At 55.2% G+C, this 18,718-nt stretch overlaps 1 protein-coding gene across 1 annotated transcript; it reads right to left on the bottom strand.

The window, feature by feature from the left end:
- Positions 1–10,411: 10,411 nt before the first annotated feature.
- On the bottom strand, positions 10,412–11,274 carry LOC127594492 (uncharacterized). The gene is given in 2 exon segments (XM_052056354.1): positions 10,412–10,626; positions 10,629–11,274. Coding segments are annotated over 2 exon segments (861 nt in total).
- Between the last annotated feature and the right edge of the window lie 7,444 nt (positions 11,275–18,718).

The raw sequence follows: 18,718 nt of genomic DNA, 5'->3' as shown, positions 1-18,718 counted from the left end.
GAGTAAATCATGTTTTTCCTTGAGCCTGTGGTTGTCGTCTTTGAGGGCCGCTATTTCCTGAAGGTTTTGGGCCAACCGCTCCGAGAGGAAGACCTGCTTGCCCCTCAGATCAGCAGCCTCCCTGCGGCTGGCCTCCAGGTCTTCAGCCTGTTCCTTCTGCAGCTGCAAACTTAACCCCCCGAAAGAATTCTTGATATCCTCGAGGCTGCTGCGAATGCCTTGGTTGTCCGCCAGAAAGTCATTGATCACTGCGGAGACGGACGACCGGAACTGCCCCTCCTGGGAGTGTCGAGAAAAGGTCATCTTCCTAGACGTGCTGCGATCCCTGGCCCTCTCGAAGCCTAAAGGCTCGACCTCCTTTTCCCGCTTTTACTCGAGCAGCTGTTCGTTCGCCGCCTCCAGCTGAGAACAGCGGTCCCGCAGTTCCTGGGTGGCCTCGAGAATGGCTGCCTGCTGCAGGCTGCCGATCGCTTTGAAACTGCCCGCCACTTCGATATTGAAGCAGTGCTCGTCCTGAGGAATTAACTCCAGGCTGAACTGGGTCAGGGTCTGCTTCAACAAGGCCAGACAATCGTGGGCGGTGGACAACTGCTGCTCCCTTTCGAAGAGCTGCCTTTCGTGGTCTGCCAGCTTGGTCGAGGCCATGATCTCGGCATACTCAGAGGTCTTCAACTCCTGCCGGACTGCCTGCAGCTGCTGCTCAATTCCTGCCTTCTGCTGCAAAGCATGTTCCTTTTCCGACTAAAACTGTAGACGCTGTTGACTGCTCTCTTCCATGAGCCGCTCCGCTTATTCTTGACTAGCCACAAGGGCCTTTCTGACTGATTTCAGCTATTCTTGGATCACCCCGATTTCCTCCTGCACAGCGTAGCTCCTTTCCCGCTCGCGTTCTTCGTGTTGCTCCAGCTCGTGCCGGCTTTGCATTTCCAGTAGGGCGGCCGCCTGGCTAGCGTGCTCTTTAGCCAGGCACTAAGCTTTGATCTACGCGCATTCCTTTTGCAGATTCCTGTTCACGTTGGTCAGCTCGTTAATGAGACCGTCCTTATGGCCAAGGTGCTTGGCCAGGGCTGCCGCGGTGACATCCTTCCCGAGGACAGGGCCCAGCTGCTCCTGGATTTCGGCCATGAGCAGATGACTGCGGTCCTTCTCGTAGGACTCTGAAAATTCAGCCAGGAATTTAGAAAACAAGCTGATGTCGTGCTCAGGGGACTTGTATTTGGAGTCAGGCTTGACCTTCTCCTCCCGCTTGCCCAGGTTGACTTCCTCCCGCAGGCGTTTCAGCTACTCCTCCTGCTCGAGCAGCTTCGAGTTAAGCGAGGGGTCGTGAACCTTGACGGTATGGATGGCCCTGGTCTTGAAGGCCTCTTGGTTGCTGCGCCGGTATTCGAGCAGCTCCAACATGCAGTTGTTGCACTCTTCCTCCTTGCTCTTCAGCTCTGCCTGGCACGCGGCCAGCTATTTCTTCATGGCCTGCTCGACATTGTGGTCCGAGTTGAGCAGTCGCTCCTAGGCCTGCTCCTTCTGCCTCTGCAGCTTGACGACCTTGTCCCGGAGTTGCTAGGCCTCTTCCCGCAGCGCCTTCTTCTCGGCCTCGAAGCTGCCTTTATTCTCGGAAAGGGAGCGGATGCGCTCGTTAAGCTCTTCGTTGATAACCTCGAGCTCCTTGATCCTCTTCCTGAGGGCGCTCAAATCAGCATCCTTGCGGAAGGCCTCTTTGTAGGCCTCTTCCAGCTCGGTTGACAGCTTGCTGTTCTCCATCTTGCGGACGTTGAGGATCCGGTCGAGTTACCGGATCCGGGCCTCCAGTTCCTCGAGCTTCGGGCTGAGGTCGGACTTCTTCATGGCCCTGCTTTCATGCAGAGAAGACTCGGGCAGCACCTTGATGTGTTCACTGCCCTACTTGGGCTCGAAGAAGGAGGCTTTCTTGTCGGAGGCAACGGACTGCTCCGGCGACGGGACCGTGCGCTTGGAAGTAGGCTTCAAAGGCACAGGCTCACGAGGCAGTTTCTTCTTCGAATCGTTCGTGACGTAGTTGACTTTCTACCCGGTGTCCATCACGAAGCTGTCGTTGCTGCCGAACTAGGACAGCTCAGGGTCCTTGGTAAGGAGCACTTCCTCGGTCGCCTTGGCAGTGACCTGCAGGCTGATGTAGGCGTGCTGGTCGGCGCACTCCTTGAGGTCCATCCCGACGGTCAGCCTCTTTTCTCGAAGCCGCAGTATCTTCTCGACATTGAGCAAGACCATCCCGACCTTCTTGTTCTCGCCGCGGTAGCAGGCGTAGACGGTCAGCATCGTCTGGTGAGGGAGAGACAGGCTTGCCCAGCACGCGGGCCTGAGGGAACATGCCAATCGGCAGCCTCAGAAATAGTTCCTCTTCAAAGACCGCGCAGGATGCGGAATTGATCCTGACCCAGCGGGTGGAAGTGGCCTGGTCGCCCTTCTGCCAGAGGACACGGATGTGCACGGTGGAGGGCAGACTGACCTGCACCTTCTGCACCAGCATGGTGAAAAGAAACGTCCGCACTTCCACCTCCATCGATTACAAACACTGTTCATATTTAATTGCCGGATGCTCATTCTCATCCCCTTCCTGATGCTTCTATTGACCAGCCAGCTGCTCTCAGACCAGTCTCGCGGCCAGCTCATTCAAGGCCGCCTGAATACTGCCTTTCAGCTTGTTGTCAAGAATGTTGGGGTGCTGCTGCCTTCCCTACTCGTGCCCTTGCTGCTGCAAACGGGCAGGGGGCTTGGCCGGTTGCTCAAGATGGCCGTGGTCGTTGCGTTGGCCAACCTGGTGCTATTGCTGTACTGCATACTACTATAATAGATCCATAAAGCGACTGGCTTCGATATTTCGGGGCACGCGGTGGCCTGCAGTATGCCCTACTTCCTATACTTGCACAAGCCGAGGCACAAGGCGATCAGTGGGATTTGGGCGATGGGGGCGGTGTCGCTAGGGTTTACGGGGTGGATGAGCGCGACTGTGCTGAGTTTCCATAGCGAGGTGGAAGTGTACTCGGGGCTGGCTGCAGGGCTGCTGCTGGCGGGGGTGGTGGAGGTGCCATTTTGGCTGTACGTGTGATGATAGGGTGTACAAATAAAGATTCTTTGTATAGACTAAATGGAAGTGGAGGAAAAGTGGCTGCCGGTGACGGAGGGGCTGCCGGTCTCGTTCGGGATTCTGATGGAGCAGCAGGACTAATTGCGTGACAACATTCGCAAGATCTTTTACAAGACCTCTGGAATTTACCAGAAGGGGTTGATCAACTCTATCAACGTTCCCGCCAAAACCATCAAGATCCCCACCGAGCGGGAACGCGCCTTCGAGGAGCTCAAGAAGAATAGCGACTTCCGCCTGCACATGTCCCAGCAGACCAGGATCTACATGCTCGTCCTCATCGAGGGGTTCGAGCGCACTGAGTACCAAAACTCATCCGCCAAGATCATCTACTTCTTGGATCTCGAAAGCATGTCGGGGCTCAGCCGGCCCTACCTGGCGGCCATGCTCTTCTGCCAATTCAGACTGCGGAACAAGTAAGCCCGGGGATATCGGTAAACCAATGTCCTAGTCGTGTCTTTCTCACGGTCTCGTCGCAGAAAGGCCGACCATATCCTTGTCCAGGACCAGGACATGGAGCCAGGCTGGCTGCAGTTCTATGAGCATGACCCCTTTCCCACCACCCTTCCACCTGCTACGATTACCACGTTCAGGAGCGCATGTCCCCCGCCAAGTACTACTATCTCATGGAGGCGTGGCTGAACAGACTGCAGGTGGAGAAGCAGTACCGTCTGGCCGTGGTCGAGATCGATGCTTTCGCCATCACCAACCAGGACTCACCGTTGTCCCTGGACGACCACATGCTCGCGGCCGTGCTGCTGCAGCTTGGCCGGGCCATCAAAAACAACAGGATAAACATCATAGTCGTCTAGAGCGCCTTCAGCCGCAGAGCTGAAAACCTGCCCGGCTTCAAGTCAAAAATGGACTCACTCAACTTCCAGCTCCAGGAAATAAGAAAAGGGCTGGCCCGGGAGCAAAGCAGTGAAACCGATGCATTGATCGAAACCTGCTACGATAACGTCCGTAGCATCGAGACTGAGATGGTAAGGGAGGGTCTGAGCACGTTGGAGGACAGGGCCGGTGCTCTTCAGATGTTCGAGCATATTATCGGGGTGTGCTTTCGGCTGGTGGTCGAAGACACTGATCTCTATGACCTCGACGTGTAGCTGTCGACCAGTCTCATCCCCAAAGAGTTCATAAACGCAGTCGACATGCGAGTGTGTGCGGCAGATGGATAGTCCAAGTAGGGACCTAGCGGGACTGCCTCAGAGAAGAAAGAGAAAAGTCCTATGACGACGGAGAGCGAAGAGGTAGAAAGCAGTGTCTTGACCTTCTAGTAGGCAGTCCAGCGTTTCCAGGTCAGTCCAAAACCACTTAGTTTCTGAACTTGGCAGAACTGAATCCACTCAAAAAGGCACTGCCCCTGCATCGGCCCTACTGCTACGGCGAGGACTAGTGTGTGCACCTCTACCATGAGGACACGCTGTGGGGCTTGGTCATCGTGACTGCCTCTGAAACGCGGCTGCATGGATTCGCTAGGATCCAGGGCGAGGAGGTGTTTGGAAAGGTGGTCAGGTAGGCATGCTACGTGCTGAGGGATTAGAGGGTGTACCGATTTCTGGGGGAGGATGAGAGCGGAAAGGGCAACTTGGTGATTGAGCGGATTGAAAAGGTCAACGAGAAGCTGATCTGGCAGAGGGTCGAAGGAGAAATCCCCTAGTTTTGCCAGCGAAAGGGGGCCGCCTGCGTACTCTACAACAAGAACAGTGTGCTTGTTTTCGGGGGGAATGCCAAGCCCAACCGTTTTCTGCAGATCGACTTGAATAACCCGAAAGCTTCTAAAATAATCGACAAGGGGTTCTGCGATAAGCTGCAGAAGCAGCGCTACTTCATCCGGGACTGCAGCCAGTGCGAACTGTTCTTTAAGGACGGCCGGTTTTACATGGTGGGGTTCGGCAGCCGCAGCCTGCTGAACGTGCACCGCAACCACTTGCTGGTGGCCAGGCTGAGGCTGGAGGAGCGCATCAAAATAGAAGAAGTGGAGATGACCGTGCTTATGACGACGAGCTGAGGATGGCCAGCAGCATGGGCATGACCCGGAATGCCTTCTGCACGAGGGAAGAGATCAGGGTGGGGCTCGGCTGGGGCTATGGCCTTTACGAGAAGTTGCTGTGGAAGGGGTCGGTGCATTCCGGCTTTTTGAAGGTCGGAAAGGACCTGAAGCACAAGTTCGTGAAGTTTGAAGGCTGACATTGTATCATCACTAGGGCCGGTCCAGCGTGAAGGCGCCGTACTTGCCCCGCTGGAAGCAGTTCAGCACGTACTCGATCGCGTGCTCGTAGTTGTACATCTTCTTGCGATCGCGAAGTGCCACCAGATACTCTCGAGCATCGCTAGGCTTCTTCAGACCCTCCTTCAAATAGTATTCTGCACGGCCCGCGTTCTCCATCGTCCAGACCATGTACTAGAGGACTGCCTGCTTGTTGATCACCTTGTCAGAGACCATCCCGAGCAGGGCCAGTTTGAAGCCCAGCTAGTCAGGGATGTTGGAGGGCACCATCACGCCCGGGCAGTCCACGAGGTAGACGAGCGGGGACTCGAACACCTTGAAGGACTGGAGGTGGCGGGTGGTGCTGGGCAGGGGGGCTGTGGCGGACTGGGCGTGCTTGACTTTGAGAGTAGAGTTGGCTCTGAACTGATTGATGATAGTCGACTTCCCCACATTGGGCATCCCACATACTCCCATCCAGGTGCCCACAGTACCGAACTTGGCCGGCACCCGATACTTCAGGGCATTGATGAACTCCCGGACGCTGGTATAGCTCTTGGAGTTGAGCGTCATGATGTCGATGTCCATGGCCTGGTAGTCCTTTACCACTTCATGGTGGTGGGCTGGTGGCAGAGGTCGAATTTGCTGAGGACGATCAGTTTGCGCTTCTGGGCGGCTCGGATGGCCTCGTCGAACTCTTCATTGCGAGAGCTGTAAGGAAGTCTGGCATCCCTCAGTTCGAGGTAGAAATCGACCTGTCCCCCCTGCTCTCCGAAGACCCGGATGCCCCGACACATGTGCCCAGGGAACCAGTTGACCGGGATGGCGTGGGCAGGAAACCTGTGCATCAACTGTTTAATGCAGGCCATTTTCGAGTGTCTGAGTAGCCGGGTGTTGTAACTACTCTCCGAGAAGTGTGGAGAGGACTGCTGGCGAGGTCGTGAGGAGAAAGCGCTTGCCGCGGTCTGCAGCGAAGGGCGATTTAACAAGGGCTTTAAGGTCTGGCTGTTAGGGCTGATGCAGCAGGCCTTTGGGCAGCTTGACGATCGCATCCTGATCCTAAGCAGGCCATCGCCTTCGCCCAAACTGAAGAGCATCCTGGCCTACATTCGGGTGGTATTCCTGCTGCACCGGCTGCAGGGTCAGGCCGACGCCGTCCACCAGCTCGAGCTGAACAGGAGGAAGCACAGGGTGACCTGCTGACCAAGGATGACATTGCTAGGTGGGCGCTCAGGTTTGTGGTTGAAACAGTCAGGGCGATGTGGACGATGGCGCTCAGGGACATTACTCGGGTCTACTTGCGAGGGGGCTGGCTGAGACGAGGATTATACGGATAGGGAGTGGGCGCGTTGACTGTCAAGTGTATGATGACACAAGCGGATCCGGAGAACAAAAAACGCTTAAGCAAGTTCCTTAGACATCCATATCAAGCACAGAGTCTTTACGGAAAAACCAGGACAGATCAAATCCAGTGTCAGTTAAAAGCCAAAACAAGATCAAAGGAAATCACTTAATATTTTCCGAACAAGTGACCAGAAAATGTTGTCAAAAGCAGTATCAAAATAACCTAGAATAAACTTGCGGATTTAAACAAAGCGCCTGTCGACTTCTGACAATGCTTTACCAAAAAACAATCATGAGCAAAACTTCATGAGGCCAGAAAAAAAATTAAGAGAGTAAAAAAGAAAGCTGAGCCCACTAAGAATGAAGAGGCATTGACCTTAAACAAAGATAAAAGACCCACCACTGCCCCCTCCCTCTGTAGCCCCTACTTCAACCTCGTGAACCAAGTTGAGCCTACAGTGAGTTTGCGACCAGACCGGCCCAAAGATATCTCGAGAATGCTGGCAAGCCTGACTACCCGCAACGCCCTCATCCGCAAGACAATCCGGCGGCAGTCGAGTCGGAGAGAGACAGGGTGACTGGCCGCGAACTGTCCCATTGATTTGAATTTAAATGAGAGGCAGGAGAGGCGGTCATGGCGGCCTGGAGGACGAGGAGGAGGAGGCCTGGGAGGGGTGGGACGGCAGGGATGATGAGCTGCTGCTAGGACTGGTCGAGGAGTTCAAGGGTAAGAACTGGAGACGGATTGCTGACCATTTCCCGGGGAAGAATGATTTGGAGTGTCTGCATCGATGGCAGCATATTAATTGCCAGTCGTCCCGCAGCTCGAAGTGTTGATTCCTGACCAGGGAAAAAACGGCCGTGGACCGAGGACGAGGATGTTTATCTAGTGAGGCTGGTCGAAAAGCACGGCCCCCAGAAATGGACTTTCATTGCTGAGCACCTGCCCGGGCGCATCGGCAAGCAGTGCCGTGAGCGCTGGCACAACCACCTCAACCCCCACATCAAGAAGGAACACTGGGGCGACGAGGAAGAGTGGATCCTCTTTTTGGCGCACAAGGTCATGGGCAACCGCTGGCCGAGATCGCCAAGCTGTTGTCCGGCCGGACTGACAACTCTATCAAAAACCACTGGAACTCCAGCATGAAGAAACGCATTCCTGACCTTTTTGACAGGTACCTGGCGGTCCGCGCAGCAGGGTCCCTGCGCAGGCCTGTCTCGTCTGCCCGCCTGCAGTCGATCGAAAGGGCTATGGTCGACCGGCTGCTGTCCTCGCGCGAAGAGGAGCCTTTTGAGCTTGAGGAGGAGCGCCCTCGCAAGACCGAAGAAGAGCTGCTGCAGGCAGAGTTGGTCCGGAAGGTACGTTAAAGGAGACTGGAGGCAGCCAAGGAGATAGTGTGCTCGCTGCCTCAGCAACTGGCAGCAGAGGCAGCTCGTGACCTCTCCGCCCAAGAGCTGCCCCTCTATTTGACCGCTACCCTGAGCTATCGACCAGACTGGGCTGCGAAGACAGGCTGCTGCCCCAGCGCCCGCGCAAAAGCAGCCACAAAAAGAGCAGCACGAAGATAAAATAAGATTTCGAGCCAAACCTGGACCTGACGGTGACACCCCGGAAGCAGGCAATCTTCGAGGATTGCTACCACCCGATCGCTCCCTTTTCCCAGAGTCCCAGCACCGGTCACACCCGAGAGTGTACGTCCAAGAGTCTCCGGCCAAGCTGCTGCAGTCTCCGAAACTGGACATGTTCTTCAAATGACAGTCACTTAAATGAACCCAGATTTGCTGAAGGTCAAGGTCATCCTAGAGGGAGATCATTACTTCATCTTTAGCAGGCTGACCCTCGCGAGGCTGCTGCTGGCCTCGGGCATCCGCCAGCCTGAGAACTATTAGATTGCTAACCGACTCAAGACCAAGATGCTCGAAGACGGGTCCAAGGAAATCTTGTATGCCAGGCTGCAGGAGCTGATCGAGAATTAGCTGCCGGCCACGGTGCTGCCTCGCTACCAGCTGCTCAACCTTTTTTGGAAACCCGGCCTCCACTGGTGATCGTGATCAAAGGCAATTCCGACCTCACCAAGAAGGTGGCAATTCAGCTCAACGAGGAGTTCGTCTTCGGGACGATCTTCCATACCTACAATGTGGAGCTCATCAGCTCATTGCTAAGCTTGAAGGTCCCGGAATAGCCGGGAGTGACCATGCGACGCTCTGCTGAGTTTGATATCGAGAAGGCGTTCAAGAACGGCAGGGCGTTGATCATCGAGGGGCAGCAAGACCTGCCTATCCAGCTATTCTTCAAGCAGATTTACTAGAAATGTTTCTGAACAATCAAGACACAATGTCACCCATATGTAGATAGGCCATGAGAGACCCATCTCTGTCAGACCTGAAGAAGATATACTCCCCGTTCCGCAATCACACTCTCAAGGGGTGGAAAACTGATCGGCCCTCGCTGATATTGTCCTTTCTGCTGTGGGATTAGTAGGAGTGGCCGGAGCTAAAAGACATCAGCAAATACGGGATAGTGATCCAGACGAGTTGCAAGGAACTTGCAACCAACCTGATCAAGGAGGTGGCCATCCAGGTGATCGAAGGGCTATTTTGATTTGTTATTCATATGGAAAAGACAGACAAATTGTATCTGGCCAACCAGACCTTGCAAGAGACAAAGACAAGGGTGCTGGCAGTCCACAAGGCGGATGAGGCTGACCCCCTTGCCAAGCATGGCTCTTGCTATGTTGTGCTCGCTGAGACAGTCTTCCACCCCCAAGGAGGAGGCCAGCCATCCGACCTTGGAGTGATTGAGGGCGGGACTGCGAGATTTAAGGTCAGCCATGTCAGGGATATCGAAGGGGTGGTGAGGCACTACGGGGGTTTTGAAGAAGGAGCTACGATAGAAGGAGAGGTGGTGGCTAGGATTGACGGGTAGCATCGAAGGATAGCGGCACGGCTGCACTCTGCTGGCCACCTGATCGATGTGGCGATCAAAAGGCTAGAGCCAAAGCTGCTGCCGACCAAGGGTTATCACTTCCCTGACGGCCCTAATGTCTAGTACCAAGGCACTCTCTCCACCCCCCCAGAAACCCTCCTTCCGCAAGTCAATGCATCCTTCAGGATCTGGTCAAGGAAGATATCGCGACTGAGGTCAAAATGCTGTCTCCTGATGAGGTGGCAAAGGTGTGCGGCTGTGAGCCTGAGCCGGGACAGGCGAGGGACGGGCTGGTCCGCGTGGTGTTTGTGGGGGGGATGGCCTGCCCTGCGGGGGGACGCATGTGGCGGGTAGTGGATTGCTGGAGGGCCTGGTGGCGGTCAAGATCAGGAGCAAGAAAGGGACGGTCAAGGTGAGTTACCAACTGTGACTTCATAAGGTTGCACTCAGTAAGCGATTGCGGCGCTGGCGGACCAGTAGCATGCTGCTGCTCATTCTGCACTGGTCTGTCTGCTCCAGCAGGCAGCACTCGCTCTGCTCGCCGTTGCGGAGGACGTCATCCCCGTCCTAGCTGGAGGCAATCGATTCTATCTAGATGATGTTGAGAACGCCCTGTTGCCGGAGTGCCCTGCAGTCGTCCTTGCACTAAAACATGAACTCCGCGATGACCTGCCGTTCTGCCCTGCTGAGGGGACCTGGCTGCCCACCCTCCTGCAGGGCCAGGCTCTTCATCATATAGAAAGTTCTAAGATTATTCTACTCCGTGGGGAATATAATTTAAAAACAATCCAAAATATTCTTTTTAAATTTATCATCATTCGCCACCACCCTTGTAGAAAGACTTGTACAGCTGCAGCCGCACCTGCTGTAGTGTCACGAACATCATGATGTTCCAGGAAATCAGTCGTCCTGCGTTCGCCCCCACACCTTTGTAGAAGGCCGCCGGACCCTCCTTCGCCAGCCCCTTGATGCAGGTCAGCAGGCCTTCATTCTGGTTCATGACTCTCGTCTTGATCACATCGACAGGGTTGCCACCACGACTGCGGTGATCCCCGCTATGGCAGAACTGGCGAAATGGCAGAAGATGTTGTCCTGCATGATTTTGCTGCGCAGAAGGGTTTCCTTGGCCTGGTCGTAGGTGGCCAGCTCAGTGGCGTTGATGATTGAGTTCCTGAAAATGTTGGGTGTGATGCCAATCCAAAATCCTTTGAGCCCGCCTTCTGTCTGGTAGATCTGCTGGTAGGCGTGAGTAATGCTCTTGTAGCGTCGCTGCTCGGGCGGCTTCTTTCCTTCCGCCTGGAATCGAATCTTGACGATGTCGGTCGGGTTTGCCACCATGATCCCGAGGGCGCCGGTCGTTAGCCCCGCCAATATCTTGTAGCCAAGAGAGATTGGCTGGGTTGGATCTTTAACGAACAAATTGCGGACAGGCTCGTAAAGACCGATCCGAAGCGAGGCGAACACCATTTGCCGCTGCAGGCCAGCCGTTAGTCCCTTGAACAGCATCCCGGGTCCCTCTTCCTTCGCGACTGTCAGTACCGTCCCGATCATGCCACGGTACTTGGCCGGCTGTCCCGCCGCAGAAGCGTCGCCCTGAATCTGGAGCCGCACCTTGGCCGTATCAAGGGGGATAGTCAGCACCTCGGCCACGCAGGCGGCCACCCCCCCAGACAGCATCATGAGAGGCAGGGGGAGGGTGGAAGGTGAGTACTTCTCCTTTTTCTACATTTATAAATGATGTCATCGCTAAACCGCCTGGGCAGAACGGAATCCGTGGATTCAGAAGTCAGACTGCGCAAGACCTAGCGGTAGTATACTGTTAAGAATGGTTTCACGGGGTTTCCGAATCTGCAGCAGACGGTCGCCATCGCAAATCTGGTTGTCAAGCTGCTCCTCTACAGTCTGCTGCTTCTGCCCTTCCAGCTGGCTACGCCCGCAACCATCGCACTTTCAAGTCTGTTCTATGTGTCAGCTGTCACACTCTTTTCGACTGCCCTTGCCTGCTACCTAATTGACCCTGTCGACCCAGCCGTGCTCGGCGAGCCTGACCACCCGTCACCCTAACTTTTCTGTGTGATATGTTCCTCTGGCATCCAGGTCAGCACCAAGCATTGCAACGAATGCGCACGCTGCACCGCCGACTTCGACCACCACTGCAAATGGGTGGGGAACTGCATCGGTGGCCGCAACTACAAGTGGTTCGTGGCCATGCTGCTGGCGGTTATCGCATTTGAAACGAGTTTCATTGCGCAGGCGGGCAGGGTTCTGGCTGGGAAGGTGGAACTGTGGTGGGGAGAGGCTGGGGTGTGGGCGGTTGGGCTGGTGGGTGCTGGGGTGGTGCTGGCGGGGGTGGTCGGACTGGCGGTGCTGGCGTTACTGCTTTTTCATGTGTATCTGTGGGTTGTAGGGATGACCACCTACGAGTACATCCGAAAGAGGAGGGTCCAGGCAGTATGAAGCAGTTTTAATGGATGGATTTAGCACAGGGTCAAAGCCGGAGTCCACCTGGTCCTACGGCGTCGGACTGTGCATGTGATATTAATTATGGCTCAGTCACCTTTGCGCAGGCCGAATCCTTGCTCGCTTACTCCTCCAAGCAAAACTGTGCTGGCTTTGCCCGCTTCAATATCTTACAGTTATAAGCATCCTTCTTCATCGATCTCTACAGACCAGTCATACTCTTACAGCACTTTAAATGGACAGGCCAGCGAATCGACTTCTCTTCTTAGATTTTTGATGTCCTGCAAGAGAGGATGCTAAGAGTTGTAGCCGTAGGAGCATTGCAGGAGAGCGTGTCGGTGGAGGCTGTCGAGGCGGCCTGCGAGCGAGCGGTAGTCTGCGAGGGTTGGCGAGACAGCCACAAGTCTGGATGGGAAGAGCAGAGGCGGAGGAGGCGGGAGGGCGCTGGCCAGCACAATGTTGATTTGCCCAATTTGTCCCTGCATGCAAGTAGCAATTTAAAGTCATTTAAAGAATTCGTGGAATAGAGTGACAAACTGTCTGAGGAAGATGCCGTCGTTGATGAATTTTATATGGGCGGCCCTGCCGATGATCTTGTCGAAGCCGGCTTCCTTGAGGTTGAAGTCCACGCTCACCCGGTGCACCGACTTCGCTTGGATCCCTTCAAAAATGTTGCGGATCATCCCGAGTAGGTCGACCCTTTGCGGTTTCTTTGCTCTCCTGGTCACTCAGGCAGCCTTTCTCGATTCTGGCACTTTCGAAAGGCACGTACATATCCTCAAGGGAGCCGACCAGCACCACCCTGGAGAAAGGGGCCAGAGTGCCCTGCTGGGACAAGCTGTAGAGGAACGTGTCAGAGAGGGACGGGGAGTCCTCCATGCAGAGCTGCTTGAGCGAGGGGATGTTCTGGTAGCTGTGGAGGATCGACAGGGCCAGGCTGATGATGACAGGCGAGTTGTACATGTAGCCGATGTGCGGGCTGGACAGCGACATGTACATGTGCATGTGCTTGGCGTACTTGGTCAGGTGGAGCATGGCAGCCCGGATGATGATCCCCCCCATGGAGTGACCCACGAAGGACAGCCGAAAAGGTTTGTCATGGTAGTGCTGCATCAGATGCAAGTCCACTTCGTTGGCCAGCCGATGCCCCATCTCGCGGATGTTGCCTGAGGTGCTGCCCTCGTTGGTAGTTGAGATGAGGAGGTCAGCCTCAGAATGGTTTCTTTGATGGCGTTGCGAAGCGTGTACATGTCTGACCGTGAGGCCTGGAAGCCGTGGACCAGCACGATCACGTGCATTCCTTCGTAGTTGGCAGTCGCTGGGCTGTCGATGAAGTTTTCTTGGTGGACGATTATTGTGGTCTACTCGCCGGTCTGGGGCACAAACTTTTTGTCGACGAATTTTAGTAGACGCGGAGAGATCTTCGATTTTGAGCGAGTTCCTTCGAAATCATGCGCAGATCGTCGCTGGAATTAACCTTGGACTCTGCAAAGGAGGAGGTCTTTTGTTGGTAGGATATAAAATTCTGCCCCCACTCTTAGCGCACCCTCTCCTTCAGCTCTTCATAGAAGGCCGGCTTGTTTCCGCCCCACTGCCTGAAAAACAGCTAGATAAAGCCATGCCAGAAAGAGTACAGTTCAGTGCCGACTGCGTTGCAGTCCTTCAGGAACTGCGAGCAGAGGCTTTCTCGCTCCTCAAGGGAGCCTGACATGACTAGCTCTTCGAGGGACATGCTGACTACTTTCACCTCGTCGGAGAAGATGCTTTTGCGCTTGCGGGTGGCCTTTGCGGGTGGCCTTGCTGAGCGTCGGCTCGGCGACCGCTAGCAGTTCGTCCAGCTCCTTGCAGGGGGACAGCTCGCGCATGGCCTTCTTGAGGCTCCTGAACTCGTGCTCCAGGAAGCCCAGGTAGAACCTGAACTGCTCGAGCATCAGGTCCGGCTTGTAGTTGGTGAAGTAACGGAAAAATTCCTCCACCGTGTTCAGCTCCACCGGCAGGATCTCGTCTTCGGGGGTGCGCAGGTGGATGCGCTTGAACTTCTCCTCGCGCTGGTGTTTCAGCTCGGCGATGTACTCTGCGTTGCCACTGAACCGGAACAGGTAGGTGAAGGAGTGGATTGACCCGGTGACGTAGCCGACTAGCCCGTCCAGAAACTTGATTTCCAGAGGCTCGAAGGGTACATATGGGGTGCGCAGCACTCCTACGAAGCTGCACACCTCCTGCACCTCGTCGAAGTAGTTGCCCGAGCCGGTCCGCAGAATCCTTCCATGCAGCTCCAACTGGACGTCCAGCAGACTGGACTGCTCGGACATGGGCAGCTATAACTGAAATCTGCAGTGCTCGCCCAGCTGGTGTGACAGGCTGCTGGTCGTGAACACCGAGGAAAAGAACTCGCTCGAGCTGAACTGCTCAGGCCTGGACTCCTTGCCATGCACAAGCCCGGCGAGGATGGGGTGAGCAAGGATGGTCCTGCCGGGGGCCCGGTGGCACAGCTGAAAGGACAGGAAATGATGCCCCTTGGACTTGTAGGCCATAATGTTCAGCTCGTCCAGGTGCACGATCACTTCCACCACTCCGTTAATCATTATATCGATGCAGATCAGGCTTGCTTCTTGTCTGTTTAATCTGACTGGGGCGCGGCGGGGGGAGCGGCGGGGGGCGCGCCTTCCTACCAGGAGAAGAACTGGGGCAGCTCGCCTGCCTGCCATGCTCTGGCGAATGCCGCCGAGGTCACGCCTGGCACTAGGAACAGCAGGGCTGGCTGTGCCCGGTCGAACACGAACATCACGGTTATCGTGATTGCCAGTCCCAACACGTATCCCAGCATGGCCGCCCCAAACATGTCAAGCTTGAAATCCTCCAGCTTCTTGACCCTGGCCTTCAGAGCCTTTTCCACATCGTATTTCAGGCAGAGCGCCACGAACAGCCCTGGGACGATGAGGTCGCCCAGCCCCAGCATCGAGAATTTCTTGTCCTCGGTAGGCTCGGGCAGCGGGAATTTGAGCAGCACTGGGATCTTCATGTTCCTGGCGACAGTCTCCATGACTTAAGTGCCGTACACCCAGAAGATGTCATAGAAGAACAGGCCCCAGAGGAAGACCATCGCCGTGCGGGTGCTGCTCAGGGACATGTAGCTTTGCTCCACGGAAAAGATGGTCACCACCACTCCGATTGTGTTGTTAAGCAGGTAGTGCTCGGTCGCCAGGAACCCCAAAATCAGCAGTCCTGAAACAGGTATCCCTATGAACAGTGAGGCTCGGGTCAGTCTTATCTCGCTGGTCTCGAAGATGAACTTAAGAACCGGGCCGAGTGTGAACTTCATGATGGACTATTCCGAGCCGTGCCCCAGATAGAAGAGCAGGTCCGAGCAGGCCCCAGTGATCATCGAGGCCGCAAAGATCATGAAGTAGGTGGTCATCACATACCGGAACAGTTCCTTGGGCAGGATCTTGACCAGCACGTATAAAGAGAACAGGAAGGCTGAGGCCATGGCGATGAAGCGGAGTGCCTACTGGCTGTTGAGGCCCTCGCTAGAGGTGTGGCCTCGGTGTAATTCCCCATCGCGCTTGCGGAGAGTCACTCTCAGCAGGGCGGCCGCTGCGACGGTGGGCACGGCATTGCCCATGAGCTGGACAGCCACGGGCAGAGGCCAGGCCCAGCTGACCAGGTTGACCGCCAGGACAAGCACCAGACAGGCAGCGGCTATCCCGGGCCTGAGCACATACAGGTCACCCGCCATCGAGTTGATACAGAAATAATATGACTGACGAGCAATATCTGCAGTTCCGGAGGTATGTCCTGCCGGAGGGGTATGACGAGGTGGTCAGGGCCAAGGCCAGGCTGGCTGCCTGTGGGGAGTTTTAAGCCGCTTTGTTCCCTTTCTGGAGCATGTTCAGGGCCAACCCGGATGCCACCGTTGCCAAGCACCAGGTGCTACCGCTGGTCACCAGGGTGCTGTACTTTTTGGTGCCGCATATCGCTGCCGAGTTTCATGTCCAAAAGGCAGGGGAGATCCTCGAGCTGTTTGCCACAGGGCCTGACGTTACATTTCACGAGTTCGCGGGGGCGATGGCAGAACTGGCTTTCTTGCTGGTCGAGAACTGCGATGTGAGGGCGGCCTGCTCGCTGCTTGATTTCCTGCTGGCCAGAGTGACAGCCCAGCGTGCCGAACATCTGCGTAGCAAGGAAGTCGTTTTAGAGCAGAAACGGCTGGCATTGCTGATCTATGAAAAAGAGAAGGTCGAGGCCTCCGCGGTTGACGAGAAGGATAGACCGGGGCTGTTCGCGCATCCGATCTACTACGAGGAGTGGGTTGAGGCAGACCCCCAGCTGAACCGGCTGCAGGGACAGCACGACTGGGTGGTGACGCGGTACGTGCTGCCACGCGAAGAGGTGGTGCCGCTAGGATTCTGCTCGTAAAGTTTTTGGTTTTATTTGAGGAATGAGGATTTCAGTCCCCGCAAAAAGTACGAGCTGATGACCAAGGAGAGCATGGCCCCGCGGGAGACGGTGTTCAGTGTCGAGGTGCAGCAGGCGGGGCTGGACCGGGTGAGGGACAAGCTGACCAGCAGCCTCATCTGCCGGCAGCAGGCGGTGCTGAAACACTCTCTGCGGTTGTACGACGGACAGCGACACGACAAGATGGCCGAGTTCTACCGGCTGAACGCGTTTTTGTTTTCCCCACTTTTTTTCGAACTCCTCAAGAAAAAAAATGAAGAGAACAAATACTTCAACATCCTGAGCCTGTACTTCGACCGCGAGGAGTACGAGATCGATGAGAAGTTTGAGGTGCGAGGCAAGTGGGACCGCAAGAAGCTTAAGAAGAAGACTGATGTCATTGAGACAAAGGTTAAAAAGCGGAAGCTTGACCAGGAGGAGTTTGCTCGGGGTTTCCTGTTCAACCTGGCGAAGGAGAACAGCAGGTTACGTGATGATCGGAGGCTGGCCAATCTAAATAAATTCCTGGCCAAGCAGACACCCGAACGGCCTCCTGCCCTCGATCTTAGCCAGTTCCAGTCCAAGAACTTCAGCATCCCGGTGGAGCGCACCAACGAAAGCGACTTGATCCGACTGTCGCGAACCAAGCCTGCCCAGATCCTCGTGCTCGGGAGGGCGCTGACCGGCAAGACCACCTTCTGCGCGGGGCTAGCTAAGCGACTCGACCTGGTCCATATCGAGCTTCAGAGAGTAATAGAAAAGCTATTCGAGAAGGTCAAGTTCTACTAAAAGAACCCTCCCGACACCGACGAATAGGGCAATCCGAAAGAAGTTTTCACTAGGGTATAGCGATGCGTCCTTGAAGATCTAGAGACAGGCAAGGCCGTCCAAAATGAGGACCTTCTGGACCTCGTGAATGCGGAACTGGCTATCCCTGAAGTTTCTAATAAAGGGTTCATCCTCGAGCTGCCGGTCGAATACCCGGCCACAGACTTCGACTGGCTTCATGCCCTGCTGAGCAATGAAATCAGGCTGCCGAGAATAGGCTGTCCTTACTTCACGCATGTCGTGGAGCTGGACTTCGACGACCGTGAGGCGGAGATGGTATGCGGGCAGATCTATGAGCGGCAGGACGATTTGAAACGGTTTTCCATGCATGACGTGGAGGTCAATAACACCCCTCCGAAGAAAGCCGAGCCTGACCCGGATGATGAAGACGACCCTCCTCCAGACGATGACGCCTAGCCCTTACCACCAGTGCACCCTATCAACCTGCTGAAAGTATCGTCCCCCAACAAAGCCCTCTACCAAAAATCCAGAGAAAAGCTGCGGTTCATGATCAACGGACTTTCAGCCCATGACCACGTGCGACTTGGGTATATGACCCTACCACATCTGCTTGAGACTGCGGTGAAAAGGCTGTTTTTTGATGAAAGGCCGCAGGCGAAGAAGCTTGAGGCGGGCAGTGAGAAATAACTGCTGTCGGTTGGACTTGAGGAGAAGAAGGTGTTCAGGCGGTGGAGCGAATGGGGGACGACAGACCCGGTGGCACTAAGCAAGCAAAAACTGAGTCGAGGCTCAGCATAATTTGCCTGCGAGTATGCCGGCTACGTCTTTGTTTTCGAGAGCGAGCAGAATCTGAACTCTTTTCTCTCAGCCCCCAGAAAATACACCAACAAAAAACCCAGCGTTCCCTCTAACTACAGCCTCGCCATAGTTGGACCCAAGAAAAGTGGAAAGAAAACCATGGCTGAGTCACTCAGCAAGGTGTATGGCTGGAAGGTGGTCGATGTCCAGGCCATACTTGAGGAAGTACTGGAAAAGCAAAGGGCACAGCCTGAGCATGTTCCATCCAATTTCGAGAGAAGAGTCAACTCTGTGCACCTGTCGGAAGGGGAATGGAAGGAGTTCGCAAAGGGAGGGGCCTTGCCAGGCAAGGACATCCTACCGATCATCCTGCACCACCTAGGGTTGCCCCTGCAGAAAAAGCCAGCAGACTGGGGTGTATAGAAGGGCGAAGGCGAATAGCCAAAAGAATAAGAAAAAGAATAAGAAAAGAAGAAAGTCCCGAAGAGCAACCCAAAAAGCAAGAAAAAGGACAACAAGGAGGAATAGCGCCCTAAAACCCCTCCGCCTGAGGATCTGGCCCTCAAAGACATTCTGCAGGAAATCAATCATCTTGGCAAGCTGCCCGAGATCCGGGGGTTGGTCCTGGTGGGCTACC

The sequence above is a fragment of the Hippocampus zosterae genome, unplaced genomic scaffold (assembly GCF_025434085.1).
Source record: "Hippocampus zosterae strain Florida unplaced genomic scaffold, ASM2543408v3 HiC_scaffold_164, whole genome shotgun sequence".
Classification (NCBI taxonomy): Eukaryota; Metazoa; Chordata; class Actinopteri; order Syngnathiformes; family Syngnathidae; genus Hippocampus; species Hippocampus zosterae.
The sequence above is the reverse complement of the archived record's forward strand: the minus strand, read 5'-3'. Positions and strand labels throughout refer to the sequence as shown.